Raw genomic sequence first — 16,674 nt, 5'->3', positions numbered from 1 at the left:
GATTAGTGAAGTTGAGCATTTCTTCATGTGTTTGTTGGCTGCTTGGATGTCTTCTTTTGTGAAGTGTCTGTTCATATCTTTTGCCCATTTTATAATGGGGTTGTTTGTTTTTTTCTTTTCAGTACGTTTCAGTTCCTTGTAGATCCAGGATGTTAAGCCTTTGTCAGACCTGGAGTTGGCAAATACTTTTTCCCAGTCTGTAGGCTGTCTCCCTGCTCTCTTGATGGTTTCTTTGGCTTTGCAGAAGCTTGTCAGTTTAATAAGGTCCCACTTGTCTATCTTCTCTCTTACGACCTGTGGGTTTCGGGTTTTGTTCAGGAATTGGATGCCAGTTCCGATTTCCATGAGGGTATTTCCTTCCTTTTCTAAGGTTCTTATGGTTTGAGGTTTTACATTTAGGTCTCTGATCCATTTGGAGTTAACCTTTATGCATGGGGATAGATAGGGGTCCTGTTTCAATCTTCTGCATGTGGTCAGCCAGTTTTCCCAGCACCATTTACTGAATAGATTCTCCTCTCCCCAGTGGTAGGTGGTGGGGGCTTTGTCGAAGATGAATTGGTTGAGAAATTGAGGTTTTGCTTCTGGAATCTCAATTCTTTGAGATTCATTGATCTATATGCCTGTTCCTGTACCGATACTAAGCTGTTTTGATGATTGTAGCTTTATAGTAAAGTTTGAAGTCTGGTATTGTGATACCACCTGCTTTTTTTTTTTTGCTGAGGATTGTTCTGGCTATTCTTGGATGTTTGTATTTTCATATGAATTCCTGTGTTTTTTTTCCTAGGTCTGAGAAGAATGTTGTTGGTAATTTGATGAGTATTGCATTGAATTTGTAGATTGCCTTAGGTAAGATGGACATCTTCACAAATGTTGATTCTTCCAATCCATGAACATGGGATATTTTTCCACTTGTTCGTGTCACCTTTGATTTCTTTGAGCAGTGTTTTGTAATTTTCACTGTAAAGGTCTTTCACGTCTCTGGTTAGGAAAATGCCAAGGTATTTCATTTTTTTTGTGGCTATTGTGAACGGAATTGTGTTTTTTATTTGGATTTCTGTTTGTTTATTATTGGTGTAGAGAAATGCGATTGTCTTTTGTACATTTATTTTGTATCCTGAGACTTTGCCAAAGGACTTTATCAATGTAAGGAGGCTTTTGACAGATTCTCTTGAGTTTTCAAGGTACACAATCATATCATCTGCAAAGAGAGATATCTTGACTTCCTCTTTTCCTATTTGGATACCTCTGATTGCCTCCTCTTCTCCGATTGCTCGAGCCAGGACTTCCAATACTATGTTGAACAGGAGGGGTGAGAGTGGGCATCCTTGTCTAGTTCCAGTTTTCAGGGGAATTGGTTCCAATTTTTGTCCATTTAGGAGTATGCTGGCTGTGGGTTTCTCGTAGACGGCTTTTACTATTTTGAGGTATGTTCCCCGTATGTCTAGATGTTCAAGGGTTTTTTATCAAGAAGGGGTGCTGGATTTTATCAAAAGCTTTTTCTGCACCTAATGATATGATCATGTGTTTTTTGTTTTGACATCTGTTGATGTATTTAATTACATTTATGGTTTTACAAATGTTGAACCAGCCTTGAATCCCAGGAATGAAGCCTACTTGGTCATGGTGGATGATTTTTGAGATGTATTGCTGAATCCGGTTTACTAGGATCTTGTTGAGAATTTTAACATCTATGTTCATCAGAGATATTGGCCTGTAGTTCTCTTTCTTTGTTGGATCTTTACCTGACTTGGGTATCAATGTGATGTTGGCTTCATAAAATGATTTGGGGAGAGTTCCATCTTTTTCAATTGCCTGGAATACCTTCAGTAGGATTGGTATCAGCTCCTCCTTAAATGTCTTGTTAAATTCTGCTGGAAAGCCATCTGGACCAGGGCTTTTTTTTTGTAGGAAGTTTTCTTATTACGTAGTCGATTTCCTTGATTGTTATTGGTCTATTTAGGGTCTCGATTTCTTCTTGTTCCAACCTAGGTAGGTTGTGTAATGTCAGAAAGTTCTCCATTTCCTTAAGGTTTTCAAGTTTGTTTCCATTCAAGTGTACATAGTAGTCTCTAATGATCTTTTGTATTTCTTCCAGGTCAGATGTGACTTCATCTTTTGTGTTTCTGATTGTGCTTATTTGGTTTTTTTCTCGTTTTTTCTTGGTCAGTCTAGCTAGGGGACCATCGATCATGTTTATCTTTTTAAAGAACCAGCTTTTTGTTTCATTGATTTTTTGTAGTATCTTTTTGTCTTCTATGTCCTGGATTTGGGCTTTTATTTTGGTGATCTGGATTCTTATGCTGAAATTAGGGTTTTTGTGGTCTTGCTTTTCCAGCTTCTTTAGGTGGTTTGTTAGGTTGTGAATTTCTGTTCCTTCCATTTTCTTCATGTGTGTTTGTAGGGATATAAATTCCCCTCTTACTACAGCTTTCAGGGCATCCCAGAGATTTTGGTAAGAAGTTTCTTCATTTTCATTTGTTTCCAGATATCTTTTGATCTCTGTTTTGATTTCATCATTGACCCCGGAGTTGTTTAGCATCATGCTGTTTAGTGTCCATGTCTTTGTGGGTTTTGGGAGGACTTTGTTGGTGTCAATGTTTATTTTTATTCCACTGTGGTCCGAGAAGGTGCACGGTAGAATTTCGGTCCTTTTAAATTGCTTATGCTTGATTTATGGCCGAGGATGTGGTCGATCTTAGAATATGTTCCATGTGCTGATGAATGAGTAGAAGAATGTGTATTCTGTGGTCTTTGGATGGAGTGTTCTGTAGGTATCAATTAAATCCATTTGGTCCAAAGTCACATTGAGGTTCCGGATCTCCTTGGTGATTTTTTGTCCTGATGATCTGTCTAGGGTTGTGAGTGGGGTATTGAAGTCCCCAGTTATGATAGTGTTAGAGTCAATATCTTTCTTTAGTTTTCCTAGCAGTTGCTTTATGAAAGTTGGTACACCTATGTTTGGTGCATATATGTTTAGGATAGATATTTCTTGTTGATGGATTGAGCCTTTTATCGTTATGTAGTGGCCTTCTGCATCTTTTTTGATTTATAATAGCTTGAAGGGTATTTTGTCCGAGATTAAAATCGCTACTCCTCCTTTCTTTTGTGTTCTGTTCACCTGAAAGTTTGTTTCCCATCATCTTACTTTGAGTCTATGGGTGTCCTTTCTAGTGAGGTGAGTCTCTTGAAGGCAATAGATTGTTGCCTGATGATATTTTATCCATTTTGCCATTCTATGTCTTTTCAGTGGTGCATTTAGTCCATTCACATTTAGGCTAATAATTGAAATGCAAGAGTTGATCCCTGTCATAAGGTTCTTACAGAGTTGTTCCTGTTAGTTTGTTGTCTTCTTTGGGTTTTGGAGTTGGTTCATGTGTGTTTTTAAACTTTTGCCTGTACTCTTGTGAAGAATACTGTTGTTCTTTTTTCTTTTTCTTCTATGTTCAGTACTTTCTTAAGTGTTTCTTGTAGAGGTGGTCTGGTGGCAGCGTAGGTTCTTAGGGATTGGATATCTGGAAAAGATTTCAATTCTCCCTCACTAATGAAGCTTAGTTTGGCTCAGTAGGTTATTCTTGGTTGAAATTGTTTATCTTTTAGAACTTTGAAGATAGGGCTCCAGGCTCTCCTGGCCTGAAGAGTTTGTGTGGATAAATCTGCTGCTATTCTAATTGGTTTTCCCTGGTAAGTAGTCTGGCCTTTTTCTCTTGCTGCCTTTAGGATTTTTTCTTTTATAGCTACTTTGTTTAGGCGAATTATTATAATAGTGTCTGGGAGTTGGTCTTCTCATTTGTTGTTTTGCAGGGGTTCTCTGAATCTCTGTGTTTGAATTTTTTCATCCTTGATGAGATGAGGGAAATTTTCTTGAATAATTTCATGAAATATTTGTTCCAGTGTGGCTTCTGTTTCTCTCTCTGCCTCAGGAAGCCCAAGAAGGTTTGATCTCTTGAAGTGATCATTCATCTCTTGAAGGTTTTGTTCTGTCTTTTTGAGCTTCTTTTTTATGCTTTTGACAGTTTCGGTTAGTTCTATGTTTTGGTCTTCGAGCTCTGAGATTCTTTCCTCTGCTTGGCTGATTCTGCTTTCCATGCTTATTAGTCTGTTGTTCATTTCCATCACAGTATTCTTTACTGCGGTCATTTCTGACATCAGCTCTTTCCTATTTTCCTCTTGTCTCTCCTAAATTTTTAAAATTTTCTCCATTCATGTCTTGATGTCTGGGTTTGTTGCATGTAACCAGTCATTCTGGGGGCTCTTCATTGTTTGTGTTCCAGAATCTGTTTTCTCAGTGTCTGATTTCCCAGGGGTCTGTGTGAGACCTATATTCTTCTTTTGGTTTTCTTCATTTGTGCAGTTTTTCCCTCTCCGTACTTTTTCCTTCCCTTCACGTCACCGTCTTCTTTAATTCTGTTATTCAGGAGTAAAGGGATTGGTTTTACTTCTGTTTGTTCAATGTCCTATTCTTTATGTATGCCCTCTTACTTTGTTTAATTCTGGAGTTGCACTGTAGGTTGGAGGTGGTCCTTTTTGCAGTTTTGAGATTTACTTAAGCGGGGAGCTGTGATTCAAAATCTATCTGCAGGTCCTGCTATCCGCTGACAGGTGTGTGGATCATGTGGAACCCACTTCCCACTGCCTTGGAATCTGTCCGTGCAGTGGGGCTGTAGGTTTACTCCCTGAAATAAAATGTGGTTAGCAGAGGGGAGAGAATGGAGTAGATAGTGGGTTGAAGAGGGGAGTGGAGAGATAGAGGAGTAAGGGGGAAACAAACGAGTATACCAACAAATAGAGAGAGAGGCCTATACTGAAACAGATAAAAACAATATACCACAGCTACAGACGAACCAACTCTCATACAAAAAATAAAAAATAAAACATATAGTGATGCTAACATACCAGCTATCCAACCACCTTATTAGTGTGCTGTTCCTCTATACAAAGATATGGTTTACAGAGAGAAGAAAAGAGAAGAAAAGGAAGAGGAAAAAATAAAAAAGGAACAATACAGAGGAATAGAATTAAGTCATTAAACTAACAGAATCAATGAAGCACACTCTGGGACTCTTCGTTTAAGTCCAATGTCCTTTCAATTCTGATTTCTAGCTTTCTTTTCGAGCTGGTAAATTAGTTTGTAGTTAGGGTCAGTTACCCCTGGTCTGCTGTGAAGGACAATTCAGATTACCCTCCGTTCACCACTCTGGTCTATGTCTTTATCAAGCTTGTTTCTCCCGTTTCGGTGTTGTTACCTTGAATCGCCAGCAGGTGGTGCTATCTCAGCTGCTCTCCCCAGAGGGGGTGGGGCCGGACAGGAACAAGATGGCTGCCTACCTCAGGGCAGACAAGAGGAGACTTATGGCGGTTGGGCAGGACGTCTTGGTTGCAGGAGAGGTGGCAGCGATCCCAGCAGATCTTCCCTCAAGGGGCTTGAGGTGAATCGCCTCCGGCCTGGGTGGTACAATGTGCTACTGCCGTCACCGAGGCTGTGGCGGTGGGGGGGGGCCGCGGCGGCGGCACCGTTTGCGCTGCAGTGACTGTCCAGTCCGTTGCGATGCCCCAGCAGTGGCAACAGCTGAGCTCCATATGTAGAGCAGGCTGTGATGTTGGGGTTCGCAGCCCCCCGGGGCAAGAGTCAGAGACCCACTGCAGATCTCCTTTGCAGAGGGCTTCACAGACCGGGTTGCCCTGTCGCCATCTAATTGTCATTCTTAACTTTTCTTTCTTTTTTTTTTTTTTGAGTTGGAGTCTCACTCTGTCGCTCAGACTAGAGTACGGTGGCCGCTTCCGGCCACTGCAGCCTCAACCTGCTGGGCTCCAGTGATCCTTCCGCCTCAGCCTTCTGAATAGCCGGAATTACAGGCATACGCTACCACACCCGGCTAATTTTTTGATTTATGTAGAGATGAGGTCTCGCTGCCCTGGCGGGTCTCGAACCCGCGGGCTCAGGCAATCCACTAACCTTAGCCTCCCAAAGGCATGGGATTACAGGCTGAGCCACTGAGCCCGGCTCATTCTTAACTTTTCAAATATGGTGTTGAGTTCTGGGGATTAATGTACATGCCAAGAACACATTTTGGATTTGACAGCTTGATCAGCTTTACTCATAGTAGGTTTTTGTCATCGTCTGAATGATGGCCACTATCAACCTTAAATAATGAGATTCAGAAAACATATAGAGTTTATTAGACTGCAAAACTTGAGGATGGCTACTTAAGAGATACTGATTGCAAATGAATGGGATCAGTGTTCCAAAGTGGAGAAGTTAAGGTTTCACTTATATGGGCAGAGAGAGAGAAATTTCAGCAGGAGTACAAAATTTTCTATACAAGACCAGTGCATATGTTACAGTGACTTGATTGGTCACAGATTGCTATATTCCAAAGAAGACTATTTTATTATTCCATGAAGAGGGTTAGTGAACTGAGGGGATCCTATCTTTGGCACTGTTTGGTCTTTCTAATTATTTACAGAAAAAAAATATACAGGTTGTATCTGCATGTCTTGGGACTTAACGCTGTATAACCAGCCACATTCCTCTCAAGGCTCAGAATAATATATAGCCAGGATCAGTGGCCCACGCTTGTAATCTCAGCACTTTGGGGGGCTGAGGTGAGAGAATTACCTGAACCCAGGAGTTTGAGACCAGCCCGTGCAACATGGGAAGACCTTGTCTCTACAATAAATCAAAAAATTAGCTGGGCGTGGTAGCACATGGTGTGGTTCTAGCGAAAGCTGAAGTGGTAGGATCACCTGAACCTGGCAGGTGGAGAATGTCATAGCCAAGATAGTGCTACTGCTCTCCTGCGTGGGCAACAGAGTGACACCCCAATTCAAAAAAAAAAAAAAAAAGAATAATTTAAAGTTCCAACAGCTTAAAGTTGTGATTGTTTAATTTTATACCACAGGGTTAGGACTGGCCCTGCTTTCCTAGTGATGACTAGGTATTGAAATTCAGTTTGTTAGAGAAAACTGAACCAAGTGATGCTGGAGATAAAATTAATTGTGAGTCTCACTATTTGTACTGACAGAAGGGCCCTTTTATCTGAATGCTAAAATCATAGCTGAGAATGTGATATATATATTTGAACTTCTTTTAGGACTTAAGTCTAGTTTTTTAAAAATTGAACAACAGAGAGAGGAGAGAGAATATTTTGTTTTGAGTTTATTTTTGTATTTTGTGTTTACTTCACTTATACTAAATCAGGGAAAACAAACATGACATTTTAATTTTCTTAATGAAATAAGTGGGATTCAACTTTGTTTACTGCTCCACAGAAATGAAAACATATGGAGAACATTTAAAAGATAAAATGAATAAAGAAAGCTTATTCTACCTCACATGCTAAATCATTTTAAATTTAGGGATTATTGAGTCATTCCCATGCTGAATCTAAGTCACAATCTCTGTTAGATTTAGCAGTCATTAACTATGTGCTGAAAATGCTAGGATTTAACTCAATTTTACTTTGCAGTGTATGTGTTAAATAACTTTGTTCTTGCATTATAAAAAGCTCCAGGGATGATTAACAGTCCCAAATTGAAGAAAACAGTCTCAAAGAGTAACTTTTTCAAGTTTTAGTTAGCATCACTGATAGGCAATTTTTCTGTGGCTGTAAAACCCAACACAAACTTTCTTTCTCTCCCTGTTCCTCTGTAACTATCTTTTTTGAAAAATATTTCTAGTTTAATTAATTATATCATGTCTTTCTGTTTTCCTTGGGGTATGTGATAATGGTGTTTTTTTTTTTTCTTGCTATTATAGATAAGACTGGTGTTTTGAATGAACATGTTAGAAGTATTTTAATTCCTTTTGGGTAGATGTAGTCATTTTAATTATTTCTCTGGATTTGCTACAGTCCTAATAAAATTTCCTTTTAGAAAGAGATATAGCAAATGAAATTTAGTTATTTAGACTATGCCTGAATGTTATTAAGTCACACATTTGGTAAAGATTGGCATTTTTGGGTAAGCAAAAAATGTTAGCAGCCGAGCACAGTGGTGTGTGCCTGTAATCCCAGCTACTGGGGTGCCTGAAGAGGAAGGAACCACTTGGGCCCAGGAATTTAAGACAAGTCTGGGCAACATTGTGAAACCTCATCTCAGAAGAAAACAACATTTTTTCCTTTTTTTTTAAAGTGCTATCAAAGTACCATGTTTGGACTTGGTTTTAGAGTCCGTGGAAAGGAAAATAATACTTTCTTAAACTGCTTAATTTTTTTTTAACAATTCTTCCACATTACAGAAACTATTGGGATTGGTTCTTGAAGTAATTAATATTTCTATTTGGGGGGATTAATATAAGCTAGAAGTTTTAAAACATAAAAATGTGAAATAAAAGTTATTAATCTTGCTACTAGTCATAGATTTAATAAATTGCTCTTTCAGATAAAACTTTTCTTCTAAAGAGTTCAAACTGCTTTATTTATTTTCCTTCTCATTCCATGTTTTTAAGTGAGGTATTATAGGGAGGAAGGACTGTTTTTGTTTTGTAATGAGACACATTGGGTTGAAGGTGTCAGAGGTTGGACAGTATATGGAATAAGGAAGACTCCTGAAGTTTTGGGTCATGTGTGTCACATTATAGTCTTTGTGTTGATGGTTAGCTAAAGTCTTTTATTTCTTTTTCAAAAAACTGTGAGACCAGGTATTGTTTTACAATATTAACTTTGATCGCTGCTGAATTCCATTCAGTTAACATTGGTCCATTTTATTTTCCTGACCAGTAGAGATCATTTTCTGTCTTCATTGTCTTAGCTATTCTCCCTGGCCTTGTGCCAGGTTCCAGTTTGAAAAACAGGCTACTTAATTATTTTCTGTTTTGTTTCAGAGGGTGAGATAAAGTAGTTTATAAGACATAGAAAAGATTCAATTTTATGAGACATAGAAAATAGACAAGTTAGTATCAATTAAAAGTAGGCATGTAAGCAGAAAGAAAAGGAATGGTAGTGTTGTGCAGTGGAGCTAGGACTGGACTAAAAATAATATAATGGCAAACATACGTGAGCAATGAGATGCCAAATAAAGATTAAAATATGTATTTGTATAGTTAATAGTTTAAAAGGAATGTAGTTTAAAGAGAAACTAATAATCAAGTGAAATACAACTATATTTGCTCCTAACACCAGACAGAATTTTATCTCAGGCACTGTATTTTAATGGTAATGATTGCAAGAAAGAAACTGATTCCTAATAATTGTAATAGAAACATATTGGTTTATTCCAGGGGCAGACTACTCTTGGAACATTTAAAAGAGTGGTTAGACTCCCTGGATATGGTTTTTATTACCTAAACTTTTGCTAAACACTTAGAGGCATGAGCCTCAGATTATCTGCTTTATTAAAGACAGGGATGCATCCAGACCCTTGCCCCTTAACATAATGCTGATCTCTCCTTATCTTCATTAAAATTTGACAAAGATTTTGAATAGGATAGGACCAAATATATCAAACCAAGAACAGGGGTTTCTCTAAATTCTCCAGCAGCAACAACAACAAATTTGTCCCCAAAGCTGCCCTTTCATGATCTTTAGCATTTTGGACATCTCATTCCAATTTTGCACCTTTTGACAGACCTCTTAAGGTTTCATGTGACTTTCGTTTGTTTTAAGTCAATCATGTCTCTCTTTTAGATGAGCTTTTTTAAAATATGAGGAAACACAAAGCTATGCATGTGAATATATTCATTTCTTTGTATATCTTTCTCTTCCTCATCAAGATGATCCATTTTAATATTGTCAGAATAGAAGTTTTGAGATTCTTATATCCTTTATAAGCCCATTTGTCATTTTGAGTTTCTAACCACTTGATCCTGCTTCTCTTTTTTCTGTACTTTTTGAAATATATTCTTTAAAGACTGAGACACATTTCTGTGTATGTGCAGAATTCACTTCCTTGTCTATTACAGATTCTAATTTTTCACTGTCATTTTTTTCTCAAGATTTCCATCATTTCTATCTTACGAAGATGTTTGTTCTTATTGGTTCACAGTCCTGAATCTTGATTTTTCTCACTGTTTCATTCTGAAAAACAGAGCTTGTCAGAAGGCAATACAGAATTTATCAACAGAATATAATGAACAGGGATGTTCAAATAATTGACATCTCTTTCTTATTTCAGAACCAATTTTGTTCCTTCTCTTAAAAACATATCATCTATATCTTTGGTTTGGTGAGCAATTTGATTGTATGGCCATCAGTGTGATATTATTTTAATCATACTTTAACTATTCTTTGCTACATTTCATTCCTAGATCTATGGCTTCCTAGGCATGTGCATATTCTTGACAGACCATATTCTTTTCTCAGCTTATTTTCACTGGGCATTGTAGAATGTTTGTTGCCATGTGATCTAGTTTACCTTGTTTCAATAATGACTATACAATCATATTTACCACTGTTTTTAAGGCTGCAAACTCATTGATAATCACTCATCTTCAGACTTTGTATATTTCCTTATAGGCATCTAAGACCATGTGTATCTATCCATGGCTTTTTAAGCTATTTTCTCCTATATTTTTGTGTTGGTTATATTATCCCTTAGTATGAAATTTAAGAAAATATTTACTTTCTTGCTCCTTTGGATTTTTTTTTCTTTCCTTTGGATTTTTGAGAAAGAAGCTTTACATGCTGGATCTCCCCTGTCTTCACATTTCCTCTCTTTAAAAAAATGTTATTTAAAAATTTGTTTGGGTACATAATATATGTACATATTTTTAGAGTACATGTCCTTATTTTACATATTTATATAATGTATAAAGATTAAATCAGGATAATTGAAATATTCATCACCTTGAATATTTATCTTTTCTTTATGCTAGAAACTTTCAAATGATTCTCTTCCAGCTATTTTGAAAGGTACAGAAGATTATTAACTATGGTGACCCTGCTGATCTGTTGAACACTAGGACTTAGTCACCTCTCCTCTTCACCTTACTCATTCTTTGGGTTAAACTAGCAGCCAGAGCACGACTGCATCTAACTTATAACTTTCTCTGTTATTGCTCATTGCCTCCTTCTTTTTCTCCAGCATTACACAGCTTTTTGCTATTTCGGGTGTTTCTCATGATTCGAGACATTATTGCTTGTTGTTGTCTGCTTTTTATTTTTTGGCAAAAGAAGAATGTTCCTTCTAAACTTTTTTGAAAGTTAAAATGACTCAGGAAGAAAATCTGGACTGTGAGTCTTCTTTTTCCTTCCTCAACAGCCTTCTCTTTGTATCACACACAGAGTTTTGCAGGTGTGCAGCATTTTTCACTAACAACTTTTAGGGGTGGGCCCATTTTTGTGTCTATAACGGATTGAGGTTGTCACTAAAATAAAATAAAAATGAGAACATTATTGCCTTGCAGCTCCTCTGTTCCCTTACCTGAGATATAAATAATATTTGCCAAGTAAATACAGAAGCATCGCCACCAAGGGATGAATTCTTATTCCTCTCCAAGCTTTAAAATAAAACTTTTTCAGAGTTATCAAGTAGAGGGGGTGCAGGGCAGAGAGAGGAATCTTTTAATATAAAGTTTAAATCTATAACGATTACATTTCCTTACCTCTATTCTCCTGTTAATGACTAAAGACAAGTACCAATTAGAGAAACCTCAAGTGTCTGGCTTTTTAGTTGTACCAGGTGGTGCTGCCTGAGAACTATTCAGAGTGCCAGGTAGAAGTCTGGGTTGTTCATAGCTACCTTTCTTTCATCCTCATCTTTTCTGAGGGCACTTACATCTGCCCGTTGCTTTGCCCTGAGGCTTTTTCTTTTTCCTTTGTCCTCTGTCTTACCCACTTCTAATTTTCGGAGGTACATTCTGCCATCTTTAGTGAGGGCTCTTGAGATCTTTTATTTTCACTTTTTCCCTAACGAGCTCATTATATTCATTGTTTTGTTTTTAGATTTCCTTTGACTCTCACATTATTAACTGATCTCACTAGACTTTGTAATACTCCCAATGCGTCTTTATTGTTCTTTCTCAAGATCACACAAAACCAGCACAGAAGTCGTTGATTTTTTTCAATAGCTAGCATTAAGATAGTTCTGCATCTTCAGTATTTTTTAAAATTAACTTTTAAACTCTTTTACAGATTGTCTGGAAACATATGCTATCTTCTTTTGGTTTGTACTTTAAGTATTTTCTTTCTTTGCCATTAACTCTGCTAACTAACTCTGAGAGAGCCTTATTCTTTTATAGACATTTTCAATACCATTGAGTGCTGATATTATTTTGACAAATGCTGCACATGAACTTTCTTCAATATGAAAATTATTAATATTAGGATGATAAAGCATGGAACTGATTATGTTTATCCAGATTCTTGCTTATCATTCCTGCTTTTACCAGGACGTGTTCATTCTCTCTATTTGTTGGGAAAATTATGCTGTAATTTCCCATGGAAATGAAGCTTTGACTTGATTTGATTTTTGTTGAAACTTCCTTTGGTGGAACCAGAAGAAAATAGAGACTGGTTACCCTCCGTGTTTCTGGTTTGCATGAGGAGTACTGCTTTATTTTTATTTTATTTTTTAAATGTTCCTTGCTATAATAGAGGGTGAAGTAGGAGAACCAATTAGGAAGCTGCTGTAATAACTCAAGCAAAACATCTGAGGGTCTGACCTTCTGGAGCAGGATTAGGTGTGGAGAACAATTCACATTATGAGCTTCAAAGACAAGGAAAGGGTTTCCTTAGTGAACTTCATGAAGTTGGGACTGCTTTTAGAGTTTAGAAACTTCAAGGATTTTTTTTTAGAATTTCAATTTCCTTTTTAGCATGTTCTCATTGATACATGTCTAACTACTAATTGTGGGATTCATCACATGGTTCACTTATGTATTGCCTAGTTTTGAAAACATGGTGTCTATTGGATCTTTTGAAAATATGTAACATTTGTAGTTTTTCCCCACCTTGATTATAAAAAAGCAAAACAAAAGTAAAAGTGAAACAAAAGTAACTTGTACTATCACAAAGAGATAAAAATTATTAGCATTTCAATGTGTTTTATCTTTTGTAGGTATAGAAATGTACATGTCTGTAAATACTTACTTATGTAAAAATCTTTCATTTTTATGAAGCATTAAGTTATGAGATGTTGTTAAGTATTGTGAGAGCATAATATTGATTTACCATGTGTATACACCATATTTATTTTCCCATTTTCCTGAGGTTGACCATTTAGGTTGTTTTCAATTCAATAGATACAGTGGGTTGATATTTTCATATATTGTATATAATAACTCTTCATATTTATCTTCAGGATAATAGATTAACGTATAAACACAGTTTTAAAGTAAAGTACTTCTTTTAAGGCTTGAATTGAATATATGTAAAGACATGAATTGAGCCCTAATGGCTGAAAATTCCATTAGGAATTCCATTGGCATCAACAGTGTTTAGCTGCTCTGCACTTCACACCTGTACCTCCCCTTTTCCTGGTCACTGTCTCAGATAGAGAATATTGGAGCACAGAGACGTTTGGAGGGAAGACAGAGTACAGTGTTAAGTGTCTCCCTCAAACTCCTCCCCAGATTCAGCTCTACCGAGTAGTTCACCTCAGATGCTTGCATGTTTACTGACTATTCCTTGGGATTTTTAAAATAGATTTTTGGTCAAGATTCTTTTGTGTATCAAAGAAGATGGCTTTTATCTACCACGATCTGGCCTTTTTCAGCTATTTGAGGGCATTGCACAATAATTAAAATGTCTCCTATAATTCCCTGGTATCCTTTCACTGTAGGAGGAGCCTGGTGAGGGCATGTCATAGTAATACAGCATAAGGAGGGCTATTTCTTCTGGAGAGTTCAATACTGCTCTCCTTGTGTAAGTCAGTTCATGTAAGCAAATAATTATTTGTTTTAGATATGTTATCTATTAAGCTGAGTAGTCACTTACAATGTAAAGATATGGATGTGTGTATGTGTGAGTGTGTTTGGCACCAAAAAGCTAATTCTTTGACAACAACAATGTCGAGTTTAGTTTTACTTCAACTTTGTCAGAGTGATTTCTTATGTGGGTATTAAAAAAAACTATATTTTGAAAAGGAATTCTAAAATAGACTAATTTGGGGACATACTACGTTGCTATAAAATGCCCTTATTCCCTGTGAATAACTTTACTTCTAATTAAATAAAGTATTTCTAGTTATTAGTTCGTATTTCCATTTTGAAATTGCCATATTGAAATTAATTATCTGTCGTTAAGTAAATTATATCAGCAATTACAGTTCTATCATGAATAGGAAGCTAACAACAGGGATAATTAAAAACTGTTACAAATAGCATTTGTGTCTATGTTTAAAAAACTCTTCAATTGGCCAGGCAGATGTTGTTATAGATTTTTGTCTTTGATATGATAAATTTACCATTAATTTTTAAAATCTTTGTTTAAGAAATGTGCTTTCAAGTTTTGCATAGTTGAGCTGCAATTTGTGAAAGTTCAAGCAGCTGTACTGACAAGCCATTTGTCAAATTTGTAACAGATTCTTTTAAGCAAAGACTAAATTCTGGAGCCTTATATTTTTTATTTTATGTTTAGGCACAATCTGTTTGAATTTCTTCTCTTTTGTGGGTCCAGAAGATATTATATACATTATACATTCACACACAGATGCACATATATGCATAGATACATGTGCATATTCTCCCATATGTATGTATATTTACATCGTGTATCCAACCTAAGTTGTAGGCAAAATGCATATAGTTTGCTTCTTTTTAATTAATAAAAAGTTTAGTTTAAACTTTCACTATCTAATTTTTAAAAATTTCTCTTTATCTAGGTAGAAGAAATTGTAGATATTGGATCATTTGCTCCAGAAGACATCCATATTCCTCAGATTTATGTACATCGCCTTATAAAGGGAGAAAAATATGAGAAAAGAATTGAGGTAATTGATTTGACTTCTTTGTTGATATTTATGAATCTGATTACCAGAGATATCCCTGGAGCCATTCCAGATGATAGGGAATTGGAACAAAGCAGGAAGTCTGGTTTTAGATCCAAATAGGAGCTTCTCTTTCGTTCTTGAAAGTGCCACTGTTCAGCCAAACAGTGCCTTGTCTTCACAAGGTTTTATCATTATTTTGTGATTCTCTAGTCTGTGTCTACCAGTCTTCTGTAACTCTCCTAACTTATGATACACAGTTTTGCTGGATGTCTTAGAGAGTAGAGAAGAAATAATCAGGTCTTTGGTGACTTAACCCTTCCTGAAGTCTTAATGGTTGATTTTTCACAAATATCACAATCTATCTTGAAGTTACTTTGCACTTTTATAGAGTACAGAAATAACATAATTTCCAATTAGTTTTGTGCTGTAGGCAACTGGTGGGTTTGAGATTGTGTCAAGGAGTGGATACCAGGAGTATTAGAGGTATTCTAAATCCAGTGAGAGCATAGAGATTGGCCAGCTGGCCAGAGATATCAAGATATCAAGATTCAGACAGGTCTAGGGATCAGCAATGGAATAGACATAAAGTAGGGCATATCAAAACACCAGAGATAACTACTACTTTATCAGTCATCAAGCAGAATGACTTTTGCACTTCAAATCTAGAGTAAGGGGCCTCTCACAGAGTTGGGATGGGACCTTGGCTAGCAGGAACCAGAGTTTGTGTTGAGGAGATTTAGGAAAGGAAATAGTTTTCTGGTTGATTTCTGGGGATTTCTATGATTCCTTTGATGCACTTATAGCAAAACTAGTCTAGACTCTGCAGGTGAAAATAGGCAGTTGGCATAAGTGAGGCCTGGTAAACACATTCTGATAGCCCTGAAAAATAGATTCACAAGGTTTGTTTCTTTTTCTTTCTTTTGATCAATCCCTGAGCCCCTGAGGATAATTTAGTTGCAAGAGTCTTAAGAGTAACAGTAATAGTAGTCAGTGTGAGAGTAACAGTGATATTATTTGCTTCAAATAGACATAGCAGCATATCTTCCCTTCAAAGAAATCTGACCACTTTCATTTACTTCTCAAAAATTTTTTTCTGTCATCAAATGTCACCCATGTTATTCACTTTTTAAACTCTAAGGTGTATTGCAGATTTGTCTCAGAGTAGTGGGAGAGAGCTAATTCTTTTTTTCTAGTAAAATTTTATGTATCACCAGTGATGAAATATAAAACATAATTTCAACCATGAATAATTTTTTTCTGTTTAATTTAAAGCGCTTATCAATCCGGAAAGAGGGAGATGGAAAAGCCAAGTCTACTAAACCTGGAGATAATGTAAGGGAACGCATCATCAAGCGGGCAGCTCTTGAGTTCGAGGATGGCATGTATGGTATCCTTTATCCTTCTGAGACTAGACCAAGATATAGCTCTTGCTTTTCCCATATTTATCAAACCACTAGGTCTCCTTTATTTCTGTCCTTGGTAACTTCTAAAGCAATTAATCAATTTTTTTTACAAAATGTGCATAAAACCCAAATATATCAAGATTTATGAATTTGGGATGCTAAACTATTTGCTTCCTTAAAACAAAATGGCAACCCCCAATTTACTTAGTATTTTCTAACATATAATGGAATTCTATATAATTTTGCATTTAACTAGAGATTATTGGGAAAAAAGATTACCCAAGATGAGAGTTTTCAAGCCCCAGAATTCCTAGATAACCAGTGTTGTTTACTTTCTCTGTATTCTGGTATTTGCATACTCATTGCTACATAAGATCCAACCTCTTAACAACTCTTTCGTCTTTTT

At 36.5% G+C, this 16,674-nt stretch overlaps 1 protein-coding gene across 1 annotated transcript in view; it reads left to right on the top strand.

The window, feature by feature from the left end:
• The window catches only part of OXCT1 (3-oxoacid CoA-transferase 1), a 159,271-nt gene that overhangs the window by 66,941 nt on the left and 75,656 nt on the right, over positions 1-16,674 (top strand). Inside the window, exons 9-10 of the mRNA XM_008051085.2 lie at positions 14,758-14,865; positions 16,138-16,252. Of these exons, the coding sequence (XP_008049276.1) occupies positions 14,758-14,865; positions 16,138-16,252 (223 nt within the window). The remainder of the gene's footprint in view (positions 1-14,757; positions 14,866-16,137; positions 16,253-16,674) is intronic.

Source organism: Carlito syrichta, unplaced genomic scaffold (assembly GCF_000164805.1).
Source record: "Carlito syrichta isolate Samal-C Ts95f unplaced genomic scaffold, Tarsius_syrichta-2.0.1 Scaffold160356, whole genome shotgun sequence".
Taxonomy (NCBI): domain Eukaryota; kingdom Metazoa; phylum Chordata; class Mammalia; order Primates; family Tarsiidae; genus Carlito; species Carlito syrichta.
The sequence above is the reverse complement of the archived record's forward strand: the minus strand, read 5'-3'. Positions and strand labels throughout refer to the sequence as shown.